Source organism: Schistocerca americana, chromosome 5 (genome assembly GCF_021461395.2).
Source record: "Schistocerca americana isolate TAMUIC-IGC-003095 chromosome 5, iqSchAmer2.1, whole genome shotgun sequence".
Classification (NCBI taxonomy): domain Eukaryota; kingdom Metazoa; phylum Arthropoda; class Insecta; order Orthoptera; family Acrididae; genus Schistocerca; species Schistocerca americana.
Genome location: NC_060123.1, coordinates 659,640,493 through 659,662,439, shown reverse-complemented (window position 1 = coordinate 659,662,439; position 21,947 = coordinate 659,640,493). Strand labels below are relative to the sequence as shown.

General features: G+C 39.2%; 1 protein-coding gene across 1 annotated transcript in view; it reads left to right on the top strand.

Moving 5' to 3' along the window:
* The window catches only part of LOC124616619 (sodium channel protein 60E-like), a 287,365-nt gene extending 268,550 nt beyond the window's left edge, over positions 1 to 18,815 (top strand). Inside the window, exons 28-30 of the mRNA XM_047144943.1 lie at positions 727 to 946; positions 1,975 to 2,114; positions 17,846 to 18,815. Of these exons, the coding sequence (XP_047000899.1) occupies positions 727 to 946; positions 1,975 to 2,114; positions 17,846 to 18,815 (1,330 nt within the window). The remainder of the gene's footprint in view (positions 1 to 726; positions 947 to 1,974; positions 2,115 to 17,845) is intronic.
* Positions 18,816 to 21,947: the final 3,132 nt, after the last annotated feature.

The following is a 21,947-nucleotide window of genomic DNA, read 5'->3' as shown; positions in this document are numbered from 1 at the left end:
CCTATCAAATAAAAATCATGTAAATGTGTTAGATATACATCATAAATCTATTAAACTTCAGTGTTTGGGAAGACATTTCTCTACTACACAAAATATAGGAACATATAGAACCCATTCAGAATGTCAGATATCACTGGCAGCAGACCTGAGAGCCATATATTGAACATACCTGCTGACAAAGTCTGAAGACTTGCTTCTTAATCTGAATTAATATTGTAGCTCCAAACTGTAATATGTGTGCATAAATCATATGGATTCTCATGAAAGAGACAGCTGATATTCACTCTTACCTATACATTGTTATTATTGGCACAGTCTTATGAGTGATTACATTATTTCTTTGTTGGTATGTCTTCCTTCTGACTTTCACATGGCTTTCATCAACAGGGTCTCTTGCACACTAGCTCATGATGTTCGGAACACTTACGCGTTATTGTGCTTTTCCTTTGCTTTGTTTCAAAGTGCATACCCCTACATTTACAGAAAATGGACAATTCAGATAATTTTAATGAGCATTCTACATTTAGTTGATAAAGAGATTTCAGAAACCTATGCTGAGCTGTCTTTCTGTAAACAAGACTCAGTCAGAGCAATGCAAACTTTCTCTAAAGTTTATCACGTATAATGCATTCCAATTATTACTGAAGGTCAACATAAGATTATTTTATAGAGATGCAAAAGATAAAAGGATTACAAAGTTGTTTATATTGCATTCCTTTGTTTCAGGTACGATCCACATGCAACACAGTTCATTCGGTTTTCACAACTTTCAGACTTCATTGCAAGTCTTGACCCACCACTGGGTATACCTAAACCAAATATTGTGGCACTTGTCAGCTTCAATCTCCCAATCGCTCGAGGCAACAAGATTCATTGTTTAGATATTTTGCATGCCTTAGTGAAATATGTTCTTGGACATGTAGAAGAAACTGAAGAGTTTAAAAAGGTGAGTTTATACTTACTAGACCTTATATATTTCTTCCAACATAGATCTTTATTTTTAGAGGTATCTAATAAAATGTTAGTACATTTGTGTGTGAGGTGCACTTAATAATCCAGTATTGCCAGAAAGTAAGAATGGCACAGTGAAAAGAATTTAAAGATAAAGGAAGGAGGAACAAAGAAGCATATGGAAGGAATAGGGAGAAATAAAGGAGAGGAAATAGTAGAGGAGATAAATTCTGTTGATCAGAACATGGAATGTTAGATACCTTCATCATGTCGGTCTATTAGAGAACATAAAAAGAAAAATGGTTAACTTGAAACTACATGTGTAGGAAATTAGTGAAATTGAGTAGCAGGAAAAACAAGACTTCTAGTTGGGTGAGCAGATGGTTATCAACACAAAATGAAATAAGAGTTATGCAGGAGTAATTCGAACAATGAACAAGAAAACAGGGATGTGGGTGAACTGCTACAAACTGTGTAACAAACAGATTATCATAGTTAAGATAGACACAAAGTCGTTACCCACCATAGTAGTACAAATATATCCACCTAGTGGTCCTGCAGAGGATGAAGAGCTTGTGAAAATGTATTATTTTGCGTATCATCATCTTACGACGCAAAATTTAGCCCCATATAGAAATGTATTAATGCATACTTATCTTTTGTGCATATCCAATCTTGCACATCTTCCACTACTCATGCTGCTTATATGTGGCTTTTGTACTACTTTTCCTCCCAACATCCCATTGTCATCATATTTTCTGTGTGTGTGTGTGTGTGTGTGTGTGTGTGTGTGTGTGTGTGTGGAAATGTTTTCAAGTTTATACAGCCACTTCATTTATATGGTTTACTATTCAAGTTCATTAAAATGATATCAGGGGGTGGCGGCATGAGAGGGTGGCAAAATAAGAATATATTTTGCAAATGTAACAAATTCCATATGTAATATGGCAGTTAATTACCTTAATATTGTTGTCAGTGTTACTGCTAAACACCTCCCTCTGCATTAATGTTTTAAAATTGCAGTTGCAAGATCAGATGGACATAAAATTCAAGAAACAGTTCCCCACAAGAAAGGAACTGGAGATTGTGTCTTCTACGAGGATATGGAAACGACAGGATAAAGCAGCCAGGACAATCCAGAGGGCCTTTAGGGATTATGTAAGGTGAGTTTAATGTCATAAGACAGGAAAGTCAGTACTTTCATATGGTTTATGCAAAGAGAAAACAACTCCAAAATTCGTATCTCTTGGTTTCTCTTTTTAAAAAATGGAATAAAAATAATGAAATGAAAAGATGACAAAGCAGTGTGAACACATGAATAAACAACTTCAAAGATGTTGTTAAATAAAACATTTACCCTTTGTGTAGTGAGTTCCTCCTGTACTTGCTCTCTGAATGGTAGACTTTAGTCCTTAACAGTTCTGACTGTATATGTTTAACACAAGCTTTCAAGAAACACTGATCTGTTTCCAAAAGCTTAAGATTAAGTGCATCCATTGAAAAGAACTGCTCATCATACCATCAGATTTTTTATGAAGTTTTGTTCATAGTTAGGATATCCTTACACATAGTCTTATGGTGCATTATCTGCCACAATAGCTAACATAGAGTCGAGTTGGCCACATGAGGTAAAAGAATAAAAGAGAGTGCTATTTTAAACTGCATTCAAATAGATAAAAATGCGTGAATTTTTGTAGATCTTAAAACTAAAGCAAACACATCAGGGTGAAGAGCAGCACAATTAAAACACACACACACACACACACACACACACACACACACACACACACACACACACCACATCGCATCACATCGCAAGAATCAGTAGTTTCAGGGAAAGGCTTCAATAAAATGAGTGATCTTATGTTTTAACCTGCACCTGTTTAAGTGCAAGTTTTGTAACATCTGCAATAAAAATAATTGTTCTGCTTCATCCCACACTTTTCATACATCAATTAACCAGAGGATCATTATTATACAAATGATAACATTCTGGTCCACCATTGGCACACAGTAGTTTAGTACAAGCCCAGAGATTCATATCATGTATTTCCTATAAAACAGGAAAAAATGGTTTCTGAGTTCATGAGCTGGTGCTTGCACATCTCTGTCATGGTAATTAGTGTTAAAATCTGGCACATCTTTAGGGTCGATCATCATCTAAATCCTAATTTGAACACAACAGGAATAGTGTTGCCCAAAGTCTCCATTAACAACTGTTTTCTGCGTTGCTTTAATTAATGAAGAACACCTATAAGATTTCTGGCAAGTGAGAACCTCACAGCTCAAGATTATGTCAGATTACAATTATGTTTGAAAAAGAACAAAATGTATACATTTCAGTGATGAAAATACTACTTCCCCAACACCATTGCAATGCAGTTGTTTTACATATTACCAGTTCCACAAACTTAGAGCATCTGTCAAAATCTATAGAGAAAAACATTATTATTTGCAAAAAGGCTGCATCTTACACTATGTTAAATATCTGTAAGGCCAACTTCACTGAGTCAAGTATGGCACATAGATTCAGGTAAATATTCTTTTTGTTTAGTGAGCATGAAATGACTGTTGTGTTTGATTTCAGTAACTTGTATATTACTCTTCAGGCTAAACAGGTCACTTCCGCTTATTTTTGAAAATAACATACTGACGTATTCATTACTTGAATCTAATAATACCATGCTGAAGAATCATGACATGGTCTAGATTTAATAAAATAATAGAAATTGATAAAGAACTAGTTTTGATGACATATTTGAACATACCAAGTTCCATTAATAGATCTGTTATTCCTACTACACGTTGTTAAATTATTGATATGTCACTACAACATAGTCGCTGTCCAGGAAAAGACCACATTATTCACATTTTTGGTCACTTCCTTATGATAATCTTGGACTTCAGAAAAGCTTGAGAGTGAAACTTAAATTGGTGTAAAGTGTCTTCATCTGAAGGTTCCCTTGGAATTTCATTGTGGGAAGTAATGCAAAACAAATACTGATATGAAAATATATTATAAAAAGGAAAATTGCTATTCACCATATAGCAGAGATGCTGAGTCGCAGATAGGCGCAACAGAATGACTGTCACAAGTAAAGCTTTTGGCCATTAAGGCCTTTGGCAACAATAGATCACACACACACACACACACACACACACACACACACGAACGCAAATGCAACTCAGACACACAGCTGCAGTCTCAGGCAACTGAAACCACACTGTGAGCAGCAACACCAGTGCATGATGGGAGTGGCAACTAGGTGGTGGTAAGGAGGAGGTTGGGGTGGGGAGGGGGAGGTATACTATGGGGGGGGGGGGGGGTGGACAGTGAAGACCTGCAGGTTAGAAGGAGGGCGGGGGAGAGGTGGGGAGGGAGGGAAGCAGCGGAAAAGGATTGAAGTCAAAAGACTTAGTGTGGTGGTGGAATGCTGGCTGTGTAGTGCTGGAATGGGAACAGGGAAGGGGCTGGATGGATGAGGACAGTGACTAACAAAGGTTGAAGCCAGGAGGGTAACAGGAATATAGGATGTATTGCAGGGAGGGTTCCCAACTGTCCAATTCAGAAAAGCTTGTGTTGGTGGGAAGGATCCATATGGCACAGGCTGTGAAGCAGTCATTGAAATGAAGGATGTCATGTTTGGCAGCATGTTCAGCAACAGGATGGTCCACTTGTTTCTTGGACACAGTTTGTCGGTGGCCATTCATGCAGACAGTCAACTTGCTGGTTGTCATGCCCAAAGAGAATGCAGCACAGTGATTGCAGCTTAGCTTGTAGATCACATGACTGGTTTCACAGGTAGCCCTGCTTTTGATGGGATAGGTGATGTTAGTGACCGGACTGGAGTAGGAGGTGGTGGGAGGGTGTATGGGACAGGTCTTTCCTCTAGGTCTATTACAGAGGTATGAGCCATGAGGTAAGAGGTTGGGAGCAGGGGTTGTGTAAGGATGAATGAGTATATTGTGTAGGTTTGGTGGACAGCGGAATACCACTGTGGGAGGGGCGGGAAGGATAGTAGGCAGGACATTTCTCATTTCAGGGCATGATGAGAGCTAGTCAAAAGGAGAATGTAATTCAGTTGCTCCATTCCTGGATAGTACTGAGTTAAATGTTCCTATGTGGCTGGATGGTGGGACTTTGGGAAGTGGTGGGAGACTGGAAAGACAAGGCACAGGAGATTTGTTTTAGTGCAAGATTGGGAAGATAATTACGGTCTGTGAAGGCTTCAGTGAGACCTTTGGTACATTTCAAGAGAGATCGTTTGCCACTGCAGATGCAATGACCACGGGTGACTAGGCTGTATGGAAGGCACTTCTTGGTATGGAATGGGTGGCCGCTGTCGAAGTGGAGGTATTGTTGGTGGTTAGTAGGTTTGATATGGACGGAGGTAATGATGGAGCCATCTTAGAGGTCAACATCTAGGAAGGTGACTTGTTGGGTTGAGTAGGACAAGGTGAAGCAAATGGGGGAGAAGCTGTTGAGGTTCTGGAGGAACATGGATACGGTGTCCTCACCCTCAATCCAGATCGCAAAGATGTCATCAGTGAATCTGAACCATGTGAGAAGTTTAGGATTCTGGGTTTTTAGGAAGAATTCCTGTAGATGGCCCATGAATAGGTTGTCATAGGATGGTGGCGTGTGGGTGCCCATAGCCATACCCTGGATTTGTTTGTAGGTAATGCCTTCAGAGGAGAAGTAATTTGTGTGAGGATAGTGTTGGTCATGGCAACTATGAAGGAGGTTGTTGGTTTTGAATCCCTCAGGTGTCAGGGAAAGTAGTGTTCAATGGCAGTAAGGCTATAAATTTCACAAAAATACACACAGACACATGTGAAAATTCATGAAAAGGATGCAAAAGGGGGAAACAAGATGAAAATATAGGAGATTGATACAGGGAGAGTGATTAATTGGGAAGTATAGGATTAATTTTATCTGTGGGAGTAATGTGGGACACAAGATGCCACACCAACAATCAGTGTGGTTTTGTAGCTATCTGCTGTGTGCATGGCTGAGATGGATGATACAGTGTGGCTCGTAAGTAGAGCATGCAGTGCAATTTATAGACGACAAGAGAAACACAGGAAAGAAGAGAAAGTATGGACATTGAGAATAGTGATGCAAAAGAAAATAGTAACAAAGGAAAACACCGCTGGGTTAGGATAGAAAAAAGCACGCATGCGCAACCGCAACTCACACACATGGCTGCAGTTTCATTCAGCTGAAACCACACTGTGAGCAGCAGTACCAGTGCATGATGGGAGTGGTGACTGGGTGGGGATAAGGAGGCTGGGGTGGGGAGGGGGAGGGATAGTATGGTGGGGGTGGTGGACAGTGAAATGCTGCAGGTTTGACAGTGGGTAGGGGAGAGGTGGGGAGGGGAAGCAGCAGAAAGGGAAGTCAAATGGTGGAATGATAGCTGTGTAGTGCTGGAATGGAAACAGGGAAGGGCTGGATGGGTGGGGACTGTGACTAATGAAGGTTGAGGCCAGGAGCACTTCACTGTCCCCCACCCCGCCCCAGCCTCCTTCTTACCCCACCCAGTCACCACTCCCATCATGCACTGGTGCTGCTGCTCGCAGTGTGGTTTGGTTGCCTGGGACTGCAGTCGTGCGTGTGAGATGCATTTGCATTTGTGTGTGTTTGTGTGTCTACATCTATTGCTGACAAAAGCCTTAATGGCCAAAAGCTTTGTTTGTGACTGTCTTTTTGTTGTGCCTATCTGTGACTCAGCATTTCCGCTATATGGTGAGTAGCAACTTTCCTTGTCATAATATTGTTCCATTCCATACTGATATGAAAAGTTGTATTTCACAGAGGACAGATACACCACAGTCCTGATACAACTTTGACTCAGTTTTCCTTACCTACTGTTTAACTAGATAATGATTAACAGACTGTTATGACATTACTTTTCAAAGGAATTAACATTTTATTGTGGTTTAGTGGTTTATTATGTTTCTCACTTTGGTGATCTTCTATTTTTTACACTTTGGTGCTGTTTTTTGATAGAAGTGCAGTACCTGACTGCAGAACTGCAACAGTATGAAAAGGATAGACTGCTACTCACCACATAGAGGGCTGTTGAGTGACAGACAGATACAATGGAAAATATTGTTAGATATTATTCAGCTATCAGACTAAGTTCATCACGAGACGTAGACAACAAAACTCACACACATTCACAGAAACACACTCACATACATATGACCACTATCGTTTCCAGATGCTAAGGCCTGGAGACAGTGGTGGCCTTGTGTGTGTGAGGTGTGCATGTGTGAATGTGTGTGAGCTCTGTTGTCTACATCTGATGAAGGACTTACCCCAGAAGATGAAAATATCTAACAGTCATTTTCATTGTGCCTGCCTGTCACTAAGCACCTCCTGCATGTGATGAGTAGCAATCAGTATGAACTGTTATTCCATCTCAGATTTTCTGTTGTGTTATGAATATAATAGAGGGAAACATTCCACGCGGGAAAAATATATCTAAAAACAAAGAAGATGTAACTTACCAAACGAAAGCGTTGGTATGTTGATAGACACACAAACAAACACAAACACACACACAAAATTCAAGCTTTTGCAACCAATGGTTGCTTCATCAGGAAAAAGGGAAGGAGAGGGAAAGACGAAAGGATGTGGGTTTTAAGGGAGAGGGTAAGGAGTCATTCCAATCCCGGGAGCGGAATGACTTACCTTAGGGGGAAAAAAGGACAGGTATACAGTCACACACCACACACATATCCATCTGCACATATACAGACACAAGCAGATATATGTAAAGGCAAAGAGTTTGGGCAGAGATGTCAGTCGGGGCGGAAGTACAGAGGCAGAAATGTTGTTGAATGACAGGTGAGGTATGAGCGGCGGCAACTTGAAATTAGCAGAGGTTGAGGCCTGGTGGGTAATGGGAAAAGAGGATATATTGAAGGGCAAGTTCCCATCTCTGGAGTTCTGATAGGTTGGTGTTAATGGGAAGTATCCAGATAACCCGGACGGTGTAACGCTGTGCCAAGATGTGCTGGCCGTGCACCAAGGCATGTTTAGCCACAGGGTGATCCTCATTACCAACAAACACTGTCTGCCTGTGTCCATTCATGCGAATGGACAGTTTGTTGCTGGTCATTCCCACATAGAAAGCTTCACAGTGTAGGCAGGTCAGTTGGCAAATCACGTGGGTGCTTTCACACGTGGCTGTACACGATCAAAAGCAGAGGCACGTGTGAAAGCACCCAAGTGATTTGCCAACTGACCTGCCTACACTGTGAAGCTTTCTATGTGGGAATGACCAGCAACAAACTGTCCATTCGCATGAATGGACACAGGCAGACAGTGTTTGTTGGTAATGAGGATCACCCTGTGGCTAAACATGCCTTGGTGCACGGCCAGCACATCTTGGCACAGTGTTACACCGTCCGGTTTATCTGGATACTTCCCACTAACACCAACCTATCAGAACTCCGGAGATGGGAACTTGCCCTTCAATATATCCTCTCTTCCCGTTACCCACCAGGCCTCAACCTCTGCTAATTTCAAGTTGCCGCCGCTCATACCTCACCTGTCATTCAACAACATCTCTGCCTCTGTACTTCCGCCCCGACTGACATCTCTGCCCAAACTCTTTGCCTTTACAGATGTCTGCTTGTGTCTGTATATGTGTGGATGGATATGTGTGTGTGTGCAAGTATATACCCGTCCTTTTTTCCCCCCTAAGGTAAGTCTTTCCGCTCCCAGGATTGGAATGACTCCTTACCTTCTCCCTTAAAACCCACATCCTTTCGTCTTTTCCTCTCCTACCCTTTTTCCTCATGAAGCAACCATCAGTTGTGAAAGCTTGAATTTTGTGTGTGTGTTTGTGTTTGTTTGTGTCTCTTTCAACATACCAGTGCTTTCGTTTGGTAAGTTACATCTTCTTTGTTTTTAGATATATTTCTGTTGTGTTATTTTGACTACAGAATTGATCGTACAAATGAGTAGGCCTCTGTTGTTTTGAAATACTGATCACTAGTATAATTTTCTATTTGTGTTACTTTGTTTACATTCTTACAAGTCACTGAAATACATGCCGATATAGATTTCGTATTTTTAAATACTCCAATGGTATTATGAAAATGAAAAAATGCAGGATGGAAAAAATAAACAAAAATTAGAAAAGACTGCCACTCACTTGTAGCTGTACATCAGTTGCAGCTGAATCCTTGTGTAAACTCCCTTAAACTTTTTGTAACTTGCAGCCAACATCCTGTATTATTTGATGGTCTTTGCCCCTGTCACCTGCTGTAATGGGGAACTCATCATGAGTGTGCTGCTGGTTTGTGTCCAAGGCAAAACACAGCATTTCATGACTTTCAGAATTGACATCAGGGCCACACTGCAACAAGGCAGGGCACTGGCTTCAGAGTGCAGTGTGGTAGTTCTGTAATGGATGTCATAATTGTAGTTGCTAAGAAACAACATCCACCATTGCAGCCACTGCACCATTTTATCTGGAAGTTTTGCATGGCGGCCAAACAATGACAACAAGAGCTTGTAGTCAATAACCAAATGAAACTGGGTATCATAGAGGTAGGCCTGCAACTTCTGGACACCACAAATGATGGCCAACACCTCTTTTTCAATCTGTGATTAATTTTTCTGTGCTGAGTTCAGTGTCTTATGTGCAAACGTGATAGGTTATTCCATGCCATTGGCAAATTTATGTAACAGGATGGCACCTACACCACAATTGGATGCTTCTGTGGCCATTGTGAACTGTTTGCCCAGCTGGAATGTTGCCAAACAATGGGCTGATCTGAGACACATTTTAAGCTTCACAAATGCCTGTTGACACACCTCTGACCACACGAACGGAGCACTCTTTTTACATAATTGGTTAAGCGGGTGGAAAATACAGGCAGCATTTGGAATGAATTTCGCATAATAACTGACTCTGGCCAGAGAACATTCCAGTTCTGAGGCACCTGTAAATTAATAATGGTTATCACATGATCTCATGTGGGTCTAAGCCTGTCTTTATTTAATATGTGGCCCAAACACTTCACTCCTGGCTGGAAGGAATTACACTTGGTAGATGACAACACAAGCCATTGGGTTCCAGCAGCTCACACAAAAGTCATAAACTGTGCAAGTGCTGCTATGGTGTGGTCCCCATAAGTAACAAATCATCCAAATAATTGACAATATTAGGGATACCCTGGATGAGCTGTTTCAGATACTCTGAAAACTTTTGGGAGCACTAGTGACCCCAAATGGCAATCTTGCCTAGAGATTGGGTACAGCGCAACATTTGCTTGGGCAGAGAGTTAAAGTCACCACAAATCCGAAGTGACCCATTATGCTCATGTACAATAACATAGGCATTGCCTACTGATTAGACAAGACTGGGGAGATAACACCCAGAGTCTGCAATCTTTCTAGTTCTGCCTTAACTTTTTCATACATGACAAACAGTTTCGGATGGGCTCTACAGAACTTAGGCACTGCCAAATGCTTCAAAGAGATGTGTGCCTGAAAATTTGTAGCACAACCTAAGGTAGTTTCAAATGCCTGTTTGAAATTTTTATGCAGTGTATCCAGTTCCGCAAATGGAAACACATTATAAATTAGATTCACCTGATCCTGAATTTGGAACCTGAAAATTGCGAACAACTCAAAAAAAAAAAAAAAAATGTTAGTTATCATTAATTAACTACAAGCAAGGTTAGTTGCTGAGCTACGTTTTTTCACTTAGGTTGCACCATGATTTGACACTGCAGCAGGATTGCTGTTAATTGTACATTAGCATTTTTGTGCAGTGGTGCACGCAGCAGCAGGGGGCCATTGCGCAAGTAAGAATCCCCATTAATTAGGGACACGGCCACACCACTGTCTAACTGGAAGTCCACCATCACACCGTTGACTTCCAATTGCTACATGACATACCTGGCTTGCAGTAAGCAAAGCAGATGTCAATGTGTAGGTGGTGATGCCAGTGATAATAATGGCTGCACTATGGACGCAATTTGATGGCATGACTTGTTGTCATACAACAACTGGGAGGAAAATCCTACAGGAGCCACTGCTCTTATTAGGATATATTGACACTGAACTAAGCGCTTTCATCTTTGTGCGTCTGCCAATGTGGAGGGTGAGGAAGCACAAACTAATGAATCCCCTGGCACCAGACTACTGGATGCCTAAGAGCTTGGTGAACCAAGTGATGACTGAGAGTAACAATTGAACAATGAACACAATTCCTTGTCACCAGACTCAAGATCTTGATAAATCAGATGATGACCTTTACTAGGAGCCATCAGTTGATTGAAGAGTATGGCAATGACTAATGCTACTAACAGTGGTGAAACCAGAAGAATCATTGTACAGAGCTTGTGCTGAGGCAGTCACTTCATATGCCTTAGCAATTTTTAACACATCATTCAAAGTATGATCCAAGGTTTCTTAAGCCTTTGCACTAACCTCCCAATCCATAGCCAGGCAGATTATAACATCCTGAATTAAAGAAACTGCATAAGACATGCCAACTTTTGACAGGCAAAATTACATTTGTGATCTAAACCTTCTAAATCAGCTGCCCATGCTGCTTAGGATTGTTTATTTTGCATAACACGCTGGCTGAACTTGAGCCTAGCTGCAATGGCATGGGTTTGGTGACCGTAGTACTCAGTCAGCAAACTGCAAACTTAACGAAACTTCAAACTACTCAGGTCCAAGAGTGGATGTAATTTTTGCAGCTCTTAATACTAGATGACAGATGACAGTAACAGAGCACAATGGCATTCAGGATCATCAGTTTGATATCCCTTCCAGTGCAGTTCAAACTACCATAAACAGACCTCCCAGATCTCGTTTTCCATGTCGAAGGAAACAAATGGTTGAGGGGGAAGTGTGGAAACAATAGTTGCCACCCGTCATTGATTTTGGAGAAACTGTAAAAGATATGTGTACTGTTCCTGCTGATGCTGTTGCTGCTGGATCTGCAACTGCTGCTGCCACAGCTTGACAAACTCAGAATCCATGGTTCACTAAATGAAACAGTACAGTGAGAAACTTCATTGTTGCCACTTTTCTATCTTGCACAGTGTGAGTAGTAACTGTCTACCATCACTTGCTCCAGTGGGTACACTGAGCCACTGGGAAATAAACATATGTTCCTATAAATCAACAGGCTGAGTTCATGAAGTGATTGAAGCACTAACAAGTCCAGTATGTAGTGAAGTTGGCATAACAATACAACAGTTCCAAATCAGTAAGCACTTGAGACTGGAAACAAATTAAATCTACGTGGCTTTGCAGTGGTGCACTACTAATGGCTGCAAAGTGCAGCAAGGAATGGGCCACACCGGGAGCCTGAGCCTCAGGCTCAGTGGCAAACAATCACCCCTAGGTGGTGCCAGAAGACATGTATATCTCGTTGGTGGCTCCACTTAGGATGTGGTCCACAGCTGCTGCTCATAGCCTTAGTACCTCTGACATGTTGATGTCCATGCTAAGTGCAGAATTCAGATCACTGTTGGATACAAAATAATCGGCATACAAGGCATCAGCATAAACTAGACCTTCATATGTGTGCAATACACACACATGAAGTGAGATTAAAACAGATTCATACCACACAGACAGCCAAAACTCTGTGTTCACTCAGACACAGTGTTTGTGAACCTATCATCCTTGGCCAATCCAAACAGGGACAAACCCAACTGAGTGACAGTGTCAACAGTGATAGAGCCAGTCTCAGTTATGACAATCATACTCACTTAGAGTTGCTTTGCATTCTACACAGTACAACAAGCAATATTGAGTAACCATTTTATCGCATATAATGTGCAATTTTCATTCCCCATCACAAAAACATATCACCACTACCACTGGAGGCTTATACTGCTAACAATCTCTGCTCCACTACATGTCACAAGAGGAAAGACCACCTCTGTGGCAACTGCAAGTCTCCTGTCATGAAACCAGCTGCCAGACAGCAGCACTTAAAGGGGGAGTGCTGTGTGCCATATACAGCAGGCTTTTAAATTATTCAAAAGACAGGACCCCCTCAGCTCATTGTTAAGCTGATTAAATGATAGTTCCATTAATCTGCTTTCCCTGCCTTTGGGATTATGTAGATGATTTCTTCCAAATGTCCAAAATATATCTCCAGTCTCATAGATTCTGCACTCTATTTTGAACAATCATTTAGTAGCCACTCCCCCCCCCCCCCCCCCCCCACCTCCACCCCATGATTTTACTAATTCTGAAAGAACTTTATCTTTCCTCTCTGCCTTGTATCACCACAGTTCTTGTACAGACCTATTAAAACTCAAACTCTAATACTAGATCCCCTGCGTCTTTCAAATCATACCCTATTTCTTCTTTATGCTCTGCCAAATAAATTAGAAATGCAGTTAACTGCTTCAAAATTAAAGACTCCCATGGAATTGAAAATATCTCAACTAAATTACTAAAATCCTGTTCTTCACATGCATGGAATGTATTCAGTCATATATGCCACACATCACAGTCAGATGAGATATGAAATGTAATAGTGTCAGTCTGCTTTAAAATAAGGGCAATAACACAGATATTAGTAAGTATTGGTCAGCCTCAGAATTTAGTCATATATGCCACACATCACAGTCAGATGAGATATGAAATGTAATAGTGTCAGTCTGCTTTAAAATAAGGGCAATAACACAGATATTAGTAATTATTGGTCAGCCTCAGAATTTATCTCCTTCTTAAAGGTACAGGAAAATATTTTGTATGCAAGAACTATAATACTCCTCTCTCAGAATAACGTACTTAAGTCGGTCTCAATTTCAGTTTCAAGAGCATCTCTCCACAGAACATGCCATTTTTCAGTTCATGAATTGGATTAATCAAAATGCTATTACAGGTGTTGTAATAACTGTGTCTCAAAGCATATTCCATGTATACTCCGTGTATACTCAATAAAGGAAACTATACAACAGGTATATTTCTTGATCTAACCAAGGCTTTTGACACAGTGGATCACAAAACACTGTTAGTTAAGCTAGATGAACTGGGAATAAGGAGGATTGTAAAAAAATGGTTCCAGTCATATCTAGAAAATAGAATACAGATGAGTGAAATAACACATTTATCATGTAACTCCAACTGTATTGAAAAACATTTTTCTGACCCAAAACATGTAAATATAGATGTAGCACAGGGTAGTGTCCTAGGTCCAGTACTATTTCTAATTTATACTAATGATTTCCCACAATATATAAAGCATGGACATACAATATTGTTTGCAGATGACTCAAATGTGCTAATCAGTGACACATCACATGTAGATCTAAGAGAGAAAGCTGAAGAAACACTTAAAAGTGTATATTAGTGGGCAGCTAACAACGAAGTCATGCTTAATATTAAGAAAACAAGCGCTGTGAACTTTTACATTAACAAAAAACCATATTATAATAACCTGAAGTTAGGTAATGAAACCGTACAATGGGTGGAAAGCACAAAATTTCTTGGCATGCAAGTTGATAGTCAGTTGAAGTGGGAAGAACATGTAAAAATGCTTCGTAACAGAATCTCTACAGCATGCTATGCCCTCAGAGTTCTTACTTCAGCATGCGATATTTCATGTATTAGATCAGTATACTTTGTGTATATCCATTCTGTTATTAGTTATGGGATAATATTCTGGGGAGTGAACAGGAAAAATATCGAAGCTATATTCAAATTGCAGAAAAGAGCAGTATGTATAATGACCAAGAGTGGCAGCATGGCTCACTGCCTTGAACTTTTTAAAATGCTGGAAATCTTAACTGTCCCATGTGAATATATTTTTCAGAATGTTATGTACATTAAAAAAATATTAGACACTATGTTAACAATGGTTTTGTACATGGTTACGAAGCTAGGGTCTGCAATAATTTGCATCTGGATAGAAAAAATAAAGCTAAAACGCAACAGAGTCTAGTGTACAATGCCATCAAATTATATAATAAATGACCGCAAAACATAAAAGACATAGAGACAATCTCCTCCTTCAAAGAAAAACTAAAAAAAATTTCACAAAATAAAAGTTACTGTACGGTAATGGAGTACTTGAATTAAAAAAAGGTTACTTAAAATCTGAAAGTTCTGTGTTAAACTATATGGAGAAATAATAATTATATAAGACTGAAAAATGTAAATTAGATTCTAAGAAAATTTCACTGTCAACTATTGTGTAAGAAACAAATTTAAACTATTAAATTGTCTATTATTCAATGACGAAATCCGTACAATGTAAATTGTTTCACGGATTAATAAAGAAATCAAATCAAATCAAACCTCCTTTGTGATTCTTGAACAGCGTATTTATTTTACTAGCTGAAATGTATTACAGAACTCGAGGAATTTTCTCCTCTCTCACTCCTATTACTGAGTCCTTATCTCCTGTATCTGTTTTCTCTTCCTTCCCCTACTATAGTGTTCCAATCCAAAATTGTTAGATTTTCAGCTCCATTCACCCACTGAATTACCCTTGCAGTGCCATCATCTTTCTGTCTCTTCATCTTGTGCTTGTAATGGTGGCATATATGCTTGAATTATTGTTGTTGACTTTCATTTGCTCTCAGTTCTGATGAGAATAACAGTACCACTGAACCATTCACAATAACACACCCTCTGTCCTCCCTTTCTATGTGTAACACTCCCACAATATCATTTTCTGCTACAGTTGATATTATTCTGACCATAAGTGCTTACCATCTTTCTATTTCACTTCATTGACCCACCACTGTACCTAGACCGAGCTTTTGTACTTCCATTTCCAGATTTTCTAGTTTCTCTACCACATCCTGACTTCTGGCGTTCCATGCTCTAACTTGTGGAATGTTACTGTTTTGTTGGTTTTTCAATCTTTTTTCTATGGGCACCTCACCCTCGGCAGTCGCCTCCCAGAGATCTTAATGGGAGACTAATCCAGAATCTTATACAAATGATACTATGGTACTTTTCAGTTACAGGCCATGTTTCCTGTCAATACACATTATTTATCTTTAATGCAGTGGTTTTTGTTGTTGTCTTGTATCTTCATGCCATTGATCATAGCTGATTCTTCTGCCTTTAGGGGCAGCTTCCCACCCAAAGATGGGTAGGTGCCCTTAGGGGCAGTTTCCCACCCAAAGATGAGAAGGTGCCCTAAACCTCTGAATTCTCCTCCATCCTCTTTGCCAAGGCTGCTGGCACAATGAAGGTGCTGATGTCTGGGTTATGATCTGAGGCCAAGATCATTTTGATTAGTACTAAAAGATGCAATTCATAGACCAAGGTGACCATTCATTTTGTTTAGTTAATGTAAGATGTTTAGTGTGATTTTATGTCAAAGGCACTTAACTGAATTTGGTGTAATGAGAATTACCATAGTTCATGTGAATGCTAAACAACATCACTTGGTTTGTCTTCACTGCATTCATCTCTATTATTGGTTAGCTTCAATATAACCATTAGGACTAAGCTACTGAAATACAGGAGGGTATGGGCAGAAATATGGAAACACTGAAAACACAACACATTAGCAAGCTGATTACAGCTTATGAACCCCATTGACATTCAATAAAGCTTCCAGTCATCATGGAATGGGAAAATATAGATCAGAATGGTTCTCAAAGGAATCTTATACCATTCTTCCTGAACAATAATGGCAAGTCCAGGTAAAAATGATGGAGATGGATAACGATTATGCACACTTCACTCCAAAGTAGACCACAAAGACTCATAATATTAGGATCTGGGGACTAGGGGTCCAAGAGATATTCAACAGTTTGTGCTCGTGCTCACAAAATCAGTCCTGGATGATGCGAGCAGTAAGAACAGGAGCCTTGTAGTCTCAGAACACAGTGTCACCTTTGGAGAACAAACATTGTACCATATGATGGACCTGATCAGCCATAATGATCACAAAATCCTTGGCAGTAATGCAACCTTGCAGAGTAACCATGGGGCTCATAGAATACCACGACATGCTGCCCAAATCATCACCCAACCCCAACCGTGTTTCACTCTTGTGACAAACTCAGCAAGAAGTTGAGAAGTGTGAAACAAGACTCATCAGACCAAATGACTTTCCTCCATTGAGCCATAGCCCAGGTTTTGCAGCTTTGGCACCGTGATTTCCTGTTACAGGCTTTTGCATTACTGATGAATGGTTTTGAAATTCCAGCTTGCTCTGCAATTCCCTGCTTATGGAGCTCCCTTCGAGTCGTTTTGGTGCTCACCAGGTTCACTGGTGTAACATTCAGTTCAGAAGTGACTTTTACAGTTGTCAAGCCCTTATTTTTCATCATAATCTTCTTCAATTACCATCTGTCATGATCACCTCCACATGCACTTTCATCCATGTAGTGACTTAATGGATATTTTCCACTTTTACTGTATATGGTATAAATCTCTGATTTGGTGGCCCTTGAAACACCAAACATTTTGGATACTTGGTTACAGAAGGACCCACCGTATGAGAACCAACAATTTGGCCACATTCAAATTTGCTTAGTTCCAACATAATGCACTCACAACAACACATTACACTGGTCTGACCATGACTGACACTTGCAATGGATTGAGGACATTCCACAGGTGCCATTCATGGTCAAATACAACAGCACAACCTCCAGGCCTGTCTAGCATCTGCATTTATGTTCAGGGATGCGTTTCTCATGGTGTTTCCATATTTTTGTCCAACCTCTGTAAAACTGATAATTGAAAGTTACTTCAAATATTAATTTTTTTCAGAGAAAAGATACTTAAAGACTGGGTATGAGACAGAATCATTGACTAGGAAATGTGATGAAACCTACTACCATTTGATTATATCATTGTGAAAGTCACTGTTATCAAATACTCGTGTCAGTGTAATTGATGTCTCTTTTTTGTTACCTACAGGTTAAAACGTGAGAGGGAGAGAGAACCCCTTGATTTGGAGGACGAGATGACTCAGACATCAAGCCCCGGTGGCTGGCAGAGTCGCCTTTCAGCGTTCCTTCACGTTCACCGTGGAAGTCGTGCATCGTCCAGAAAGTCTTCTCGAGCTTCTGATGCCAGTGACTTATCAGAGCTTGGAGGAGCATGGCTCAATCTCCCACTATTATTTTTATCAAGTGCACATCAAGTAGTGGCCGGTGGTGCTAGTGGAGTATCAGCTGATGAATTAGCAGAAGCTGCAAATGGGAATGGTAATGTATGTATAATGGTTAGTGAACCTTCGCCTGAGACAGGACCAGTTGGTATAGACACAACTACTGTCAGTGTGCCAGACACACAGTGTGCAAGTACTACAGTGGGCAAACAGCCAAGTTCACAGGAAGACAGTGATAGCACAATCGCAGTGACCAGTTCCTTACCAGAAAGTGTTGTGTCTCCAGTGGAAACAAGGTTCACTGAAATGAGGCCAAGTGACACCAATGGTTGTGTTACAACCTCCTTCCCTGTGACTGAAAAAACTAGTAACCAACGAGACATGGAGTGCCATAGAGACTCTGTCTTCTTTGAGAGAGGTTCTATGTCAGACATTGCAAACATTCCTAAAGACAGGCATCCACTAGGCCTTTTGCCAAGTGGTAATGTCCTATCTCTGTGTCCTTCAGAAGTGAATGGTACTAAAGACTGTAGCTCAACAGCAAGGCCACTATCTGACACTTCTGTAGATCCATTAGAGAAACACCCAACGAAACTCACACCAGGAGGCTTGTCACTGCCACCGTGCAAACCATCAATAGCTGTTGATGATCCTCTACCCATTCCTCCTCCAATAGAGAGGCGTCCTCTAAGAGGACGATATGTAGGTGATGCTACAGTTGTGCATGTTCTGGTTCACAGAGAATCAGAAGAAGCCTCCGAAGATAAGGGCAGCTGATGAATTCTACATTAATGTGCTTCACTTTTGGTGTCCTTTCTGTGAAAAGAAGGATGAACGAAAGGTTGCTTTAAGAAGGTAAACCCCGGCAGATGTTATGGGTGGTGTAGCCTATCTCCTATACTGGTAATTTCACACATATAATAATACTAGCCATAGGTCCATCAGAACATGTATTTGTTTTCTATATGTGTGGAAGGGGGATTGGTTATGAAGTTCCACTTGAAGGAAATGAGGTTTTGTGTTACCAGCATGCTGGTATAAACAGAGCTAGTTGTTGCAATTAAAATTATATCTAGAAAATCACATCTGTAAATGAGGACCAAGGTAGAAATAAAAGATAGAGAATCAGACAGGTTACTAAGTCTACCTGTTATGGTTAATTTCCACAAGAAGTGAGTTGCAAAAAGTTGTTATTTCTCTCTATGAGACTTATGATTCCATTATAATGGAAGAATAGGTTATATGCAACTGAGAAGTTCCAGTGTGGATAGGGGCCTTCAAATAAATACATTTTGTACGTGGTAGTTTAGCGGTTGTAGATAAAGTTTTGTATCATGAAAAACGAAGTTGGAAAGAGCTATAAGATGAATGAATGATAGTCAATTACTGTTAAATTATAACTGTAGTCAATTCATGTGTCATGTACTTCATTAGCAAATATGTGGTTTTCATCATCATGATCCCTCTTTTACTATGCTTTAATAATAATGTTACCACTAAAAATATGGGCTTCCTATGTAGGTAACAGACTGCCTGTAAATCTTGATAGTCAATCATTCTAATAATAATGAAATATACTACTTATACTAGAGTTCTATGACCCATATTGTTAGTGGTGAAAGTAGTTTTGATACTCAATTAAGGCTGTTGGGGAAATTGCACATATTTATGTGCTGCTAAATCATCTTTCTTTCTTTAAATCTAAATTCTCTTTATAGAAAATAATTAAATGATTCACTAAAAAGAACAGAAAAATACAAAATCATTGTTCAAAACAAATTTAGAAAACAGAGTAAAATATATTGTCTGGCGGCAATGAAGTTTTATTTGCATTTCAAATAATCTGCATATTTCTAATATATTTATCATGGCAGTTTCAGTTTAGATAAAGTTTAATAATTAGTTAGCATATGAATTTGCTTTTGTAAACTTGTAAGAGATATAGCTGTCATCAAATATGTGATGACATGTTGGGCTAAGTTGGTAAACTTTTATGTGAATTGTTTTGCCAAATTGCCCATGATCATTGACAATATTGTTATTGTATTACGTAATATATGTAAATATATAAAATTAATGAAATCAAAGGCCTATATAGTTAGTAAAATTTTTACCAGAGAGCTGTAGTTAAGTGCTTGAGATGTGCGTGGTTTTGGGTGAAAAATATTTATTTTTGTGCACAGAGATACAGAGTCTGTCAGCTGTCACTGATGATTTCAGGTACAACAGTTACTGTCATAGTGATGTAAATTCTATATTTTACATAGGGGAATGACAACCATTATTTGATTCTCACTAATCACATAAATATTTCATTTGGGACAGCAACATTTTATTCGAGAGGAAATGATTCGTAAATATCAAGTAAATGTTGCATGTCTGATAGTCAGCTGAAATATTGCTGTTAGATATTTTCAGGAATTTTCAGATAACAAATTTCTTGAAATAAACTTTATTCTGAAATTTAAACAAATGGCATAAAATTTATATATGGTTAACTGTTATATATGAATTTAGAACAAGAGTTTGAAAACACTTTCCAAAAGATATCATAACAATCTTTATCAAAAAATGACACTCAATATTCAGTCTGTGTCACTGTTAGTGGCCTTTGTAAATTATTTTTGTATGACATAAATTGATTTTAATATTAATATTACTGTAGGCAAAATGTAGTAAATATATAAGTTAATTATACATAAAAGTTTAATAGAAATACTTGTTTTTATACTTCTGTGTTGAGATGGGTAGTTTTGAAAAATAGTGGTTCATGTTGTTATGTTCTTTCTATTTGTGCAGAATAGGATGGCCAACCTTCTGTACTAAAAATTGCCTAGCCTCAGAGTTCCTTGTAATAATTTGAGTGAAAGAAAAACTGTACAAGCTGTCTGAATATTAGCAATATTCATTTGATGACAGATTAAAACATGTATTATTAGTATTTTCTAATGGAGTTGCGACAGTGGTGTTGCAGCCTGGAAATGTGAAGTTTGTGTTATTTGTGGTAGTAACTGTGAAAGTGAAGCATTATTAAGCCCATTACATGCAGAATAAAATTAATATGCCAGCATTATGCTGTGTATAATGACCTAATTCCGCTCAATAGGACATCCATCCATTTGGTGAATGTCATACCATTTTGTTGTTTTGTATTCTTATGGTTGTACTCAAACGTCAAACAGTAAATTTTCTGTCTCTCTATTTGAATTAGAATCGATATCTCACACAGTCCCATTCATGAACTGATTAAAAATTATTCTTACTGAAACTTCCTGACAGAGTAAAATGGTTTACGAGACTGGACCTTAAACCCATATTGTTGCTTTCCTCAGACAGTGCTCTTACAGATGCTTACAAACATATTTAAAACCAGGTATGATTCATGGAATTGGCAGAATTGATACTATGAAGGTAGGTCATGAGTCCGAGGATAGCTCAGATGGTAAAAGTATTACCCATGAAAGGCAAAGCTCCCAGTCTGCCACATTATTTCAATATGTCAGGAAGTTTTAAAAACTGGACACTGTTGCAGAGGGAGAATTCATTGATGAATCTTGTTCAATATGTATGTTATCCGTAAAATTGTAATTCATTCATTATTAGTATGATATCAAATTTTTCTTATCAAAAATATGGCTATTGAAAGCTACATTCTGGAAGAAACAGCTAGATCAGTAACCAGAAAATACTTTTTATAAATAGAACTGCTATAAGTTCTCTAATTGAACTTCCACATGACTGCCATCAGATTCAACACTGCCTCATATTTTTTGAAGATTTATGCTTATATGAGCTTGTTAAATAAATATAAAATAGTGATATTTAAATATCAGTAAACAGACACATCTTTCTTGTTTTATTTATTTCATGTATGTTATGAGGTTCTACAGCATTTTAGTGGCAGATATC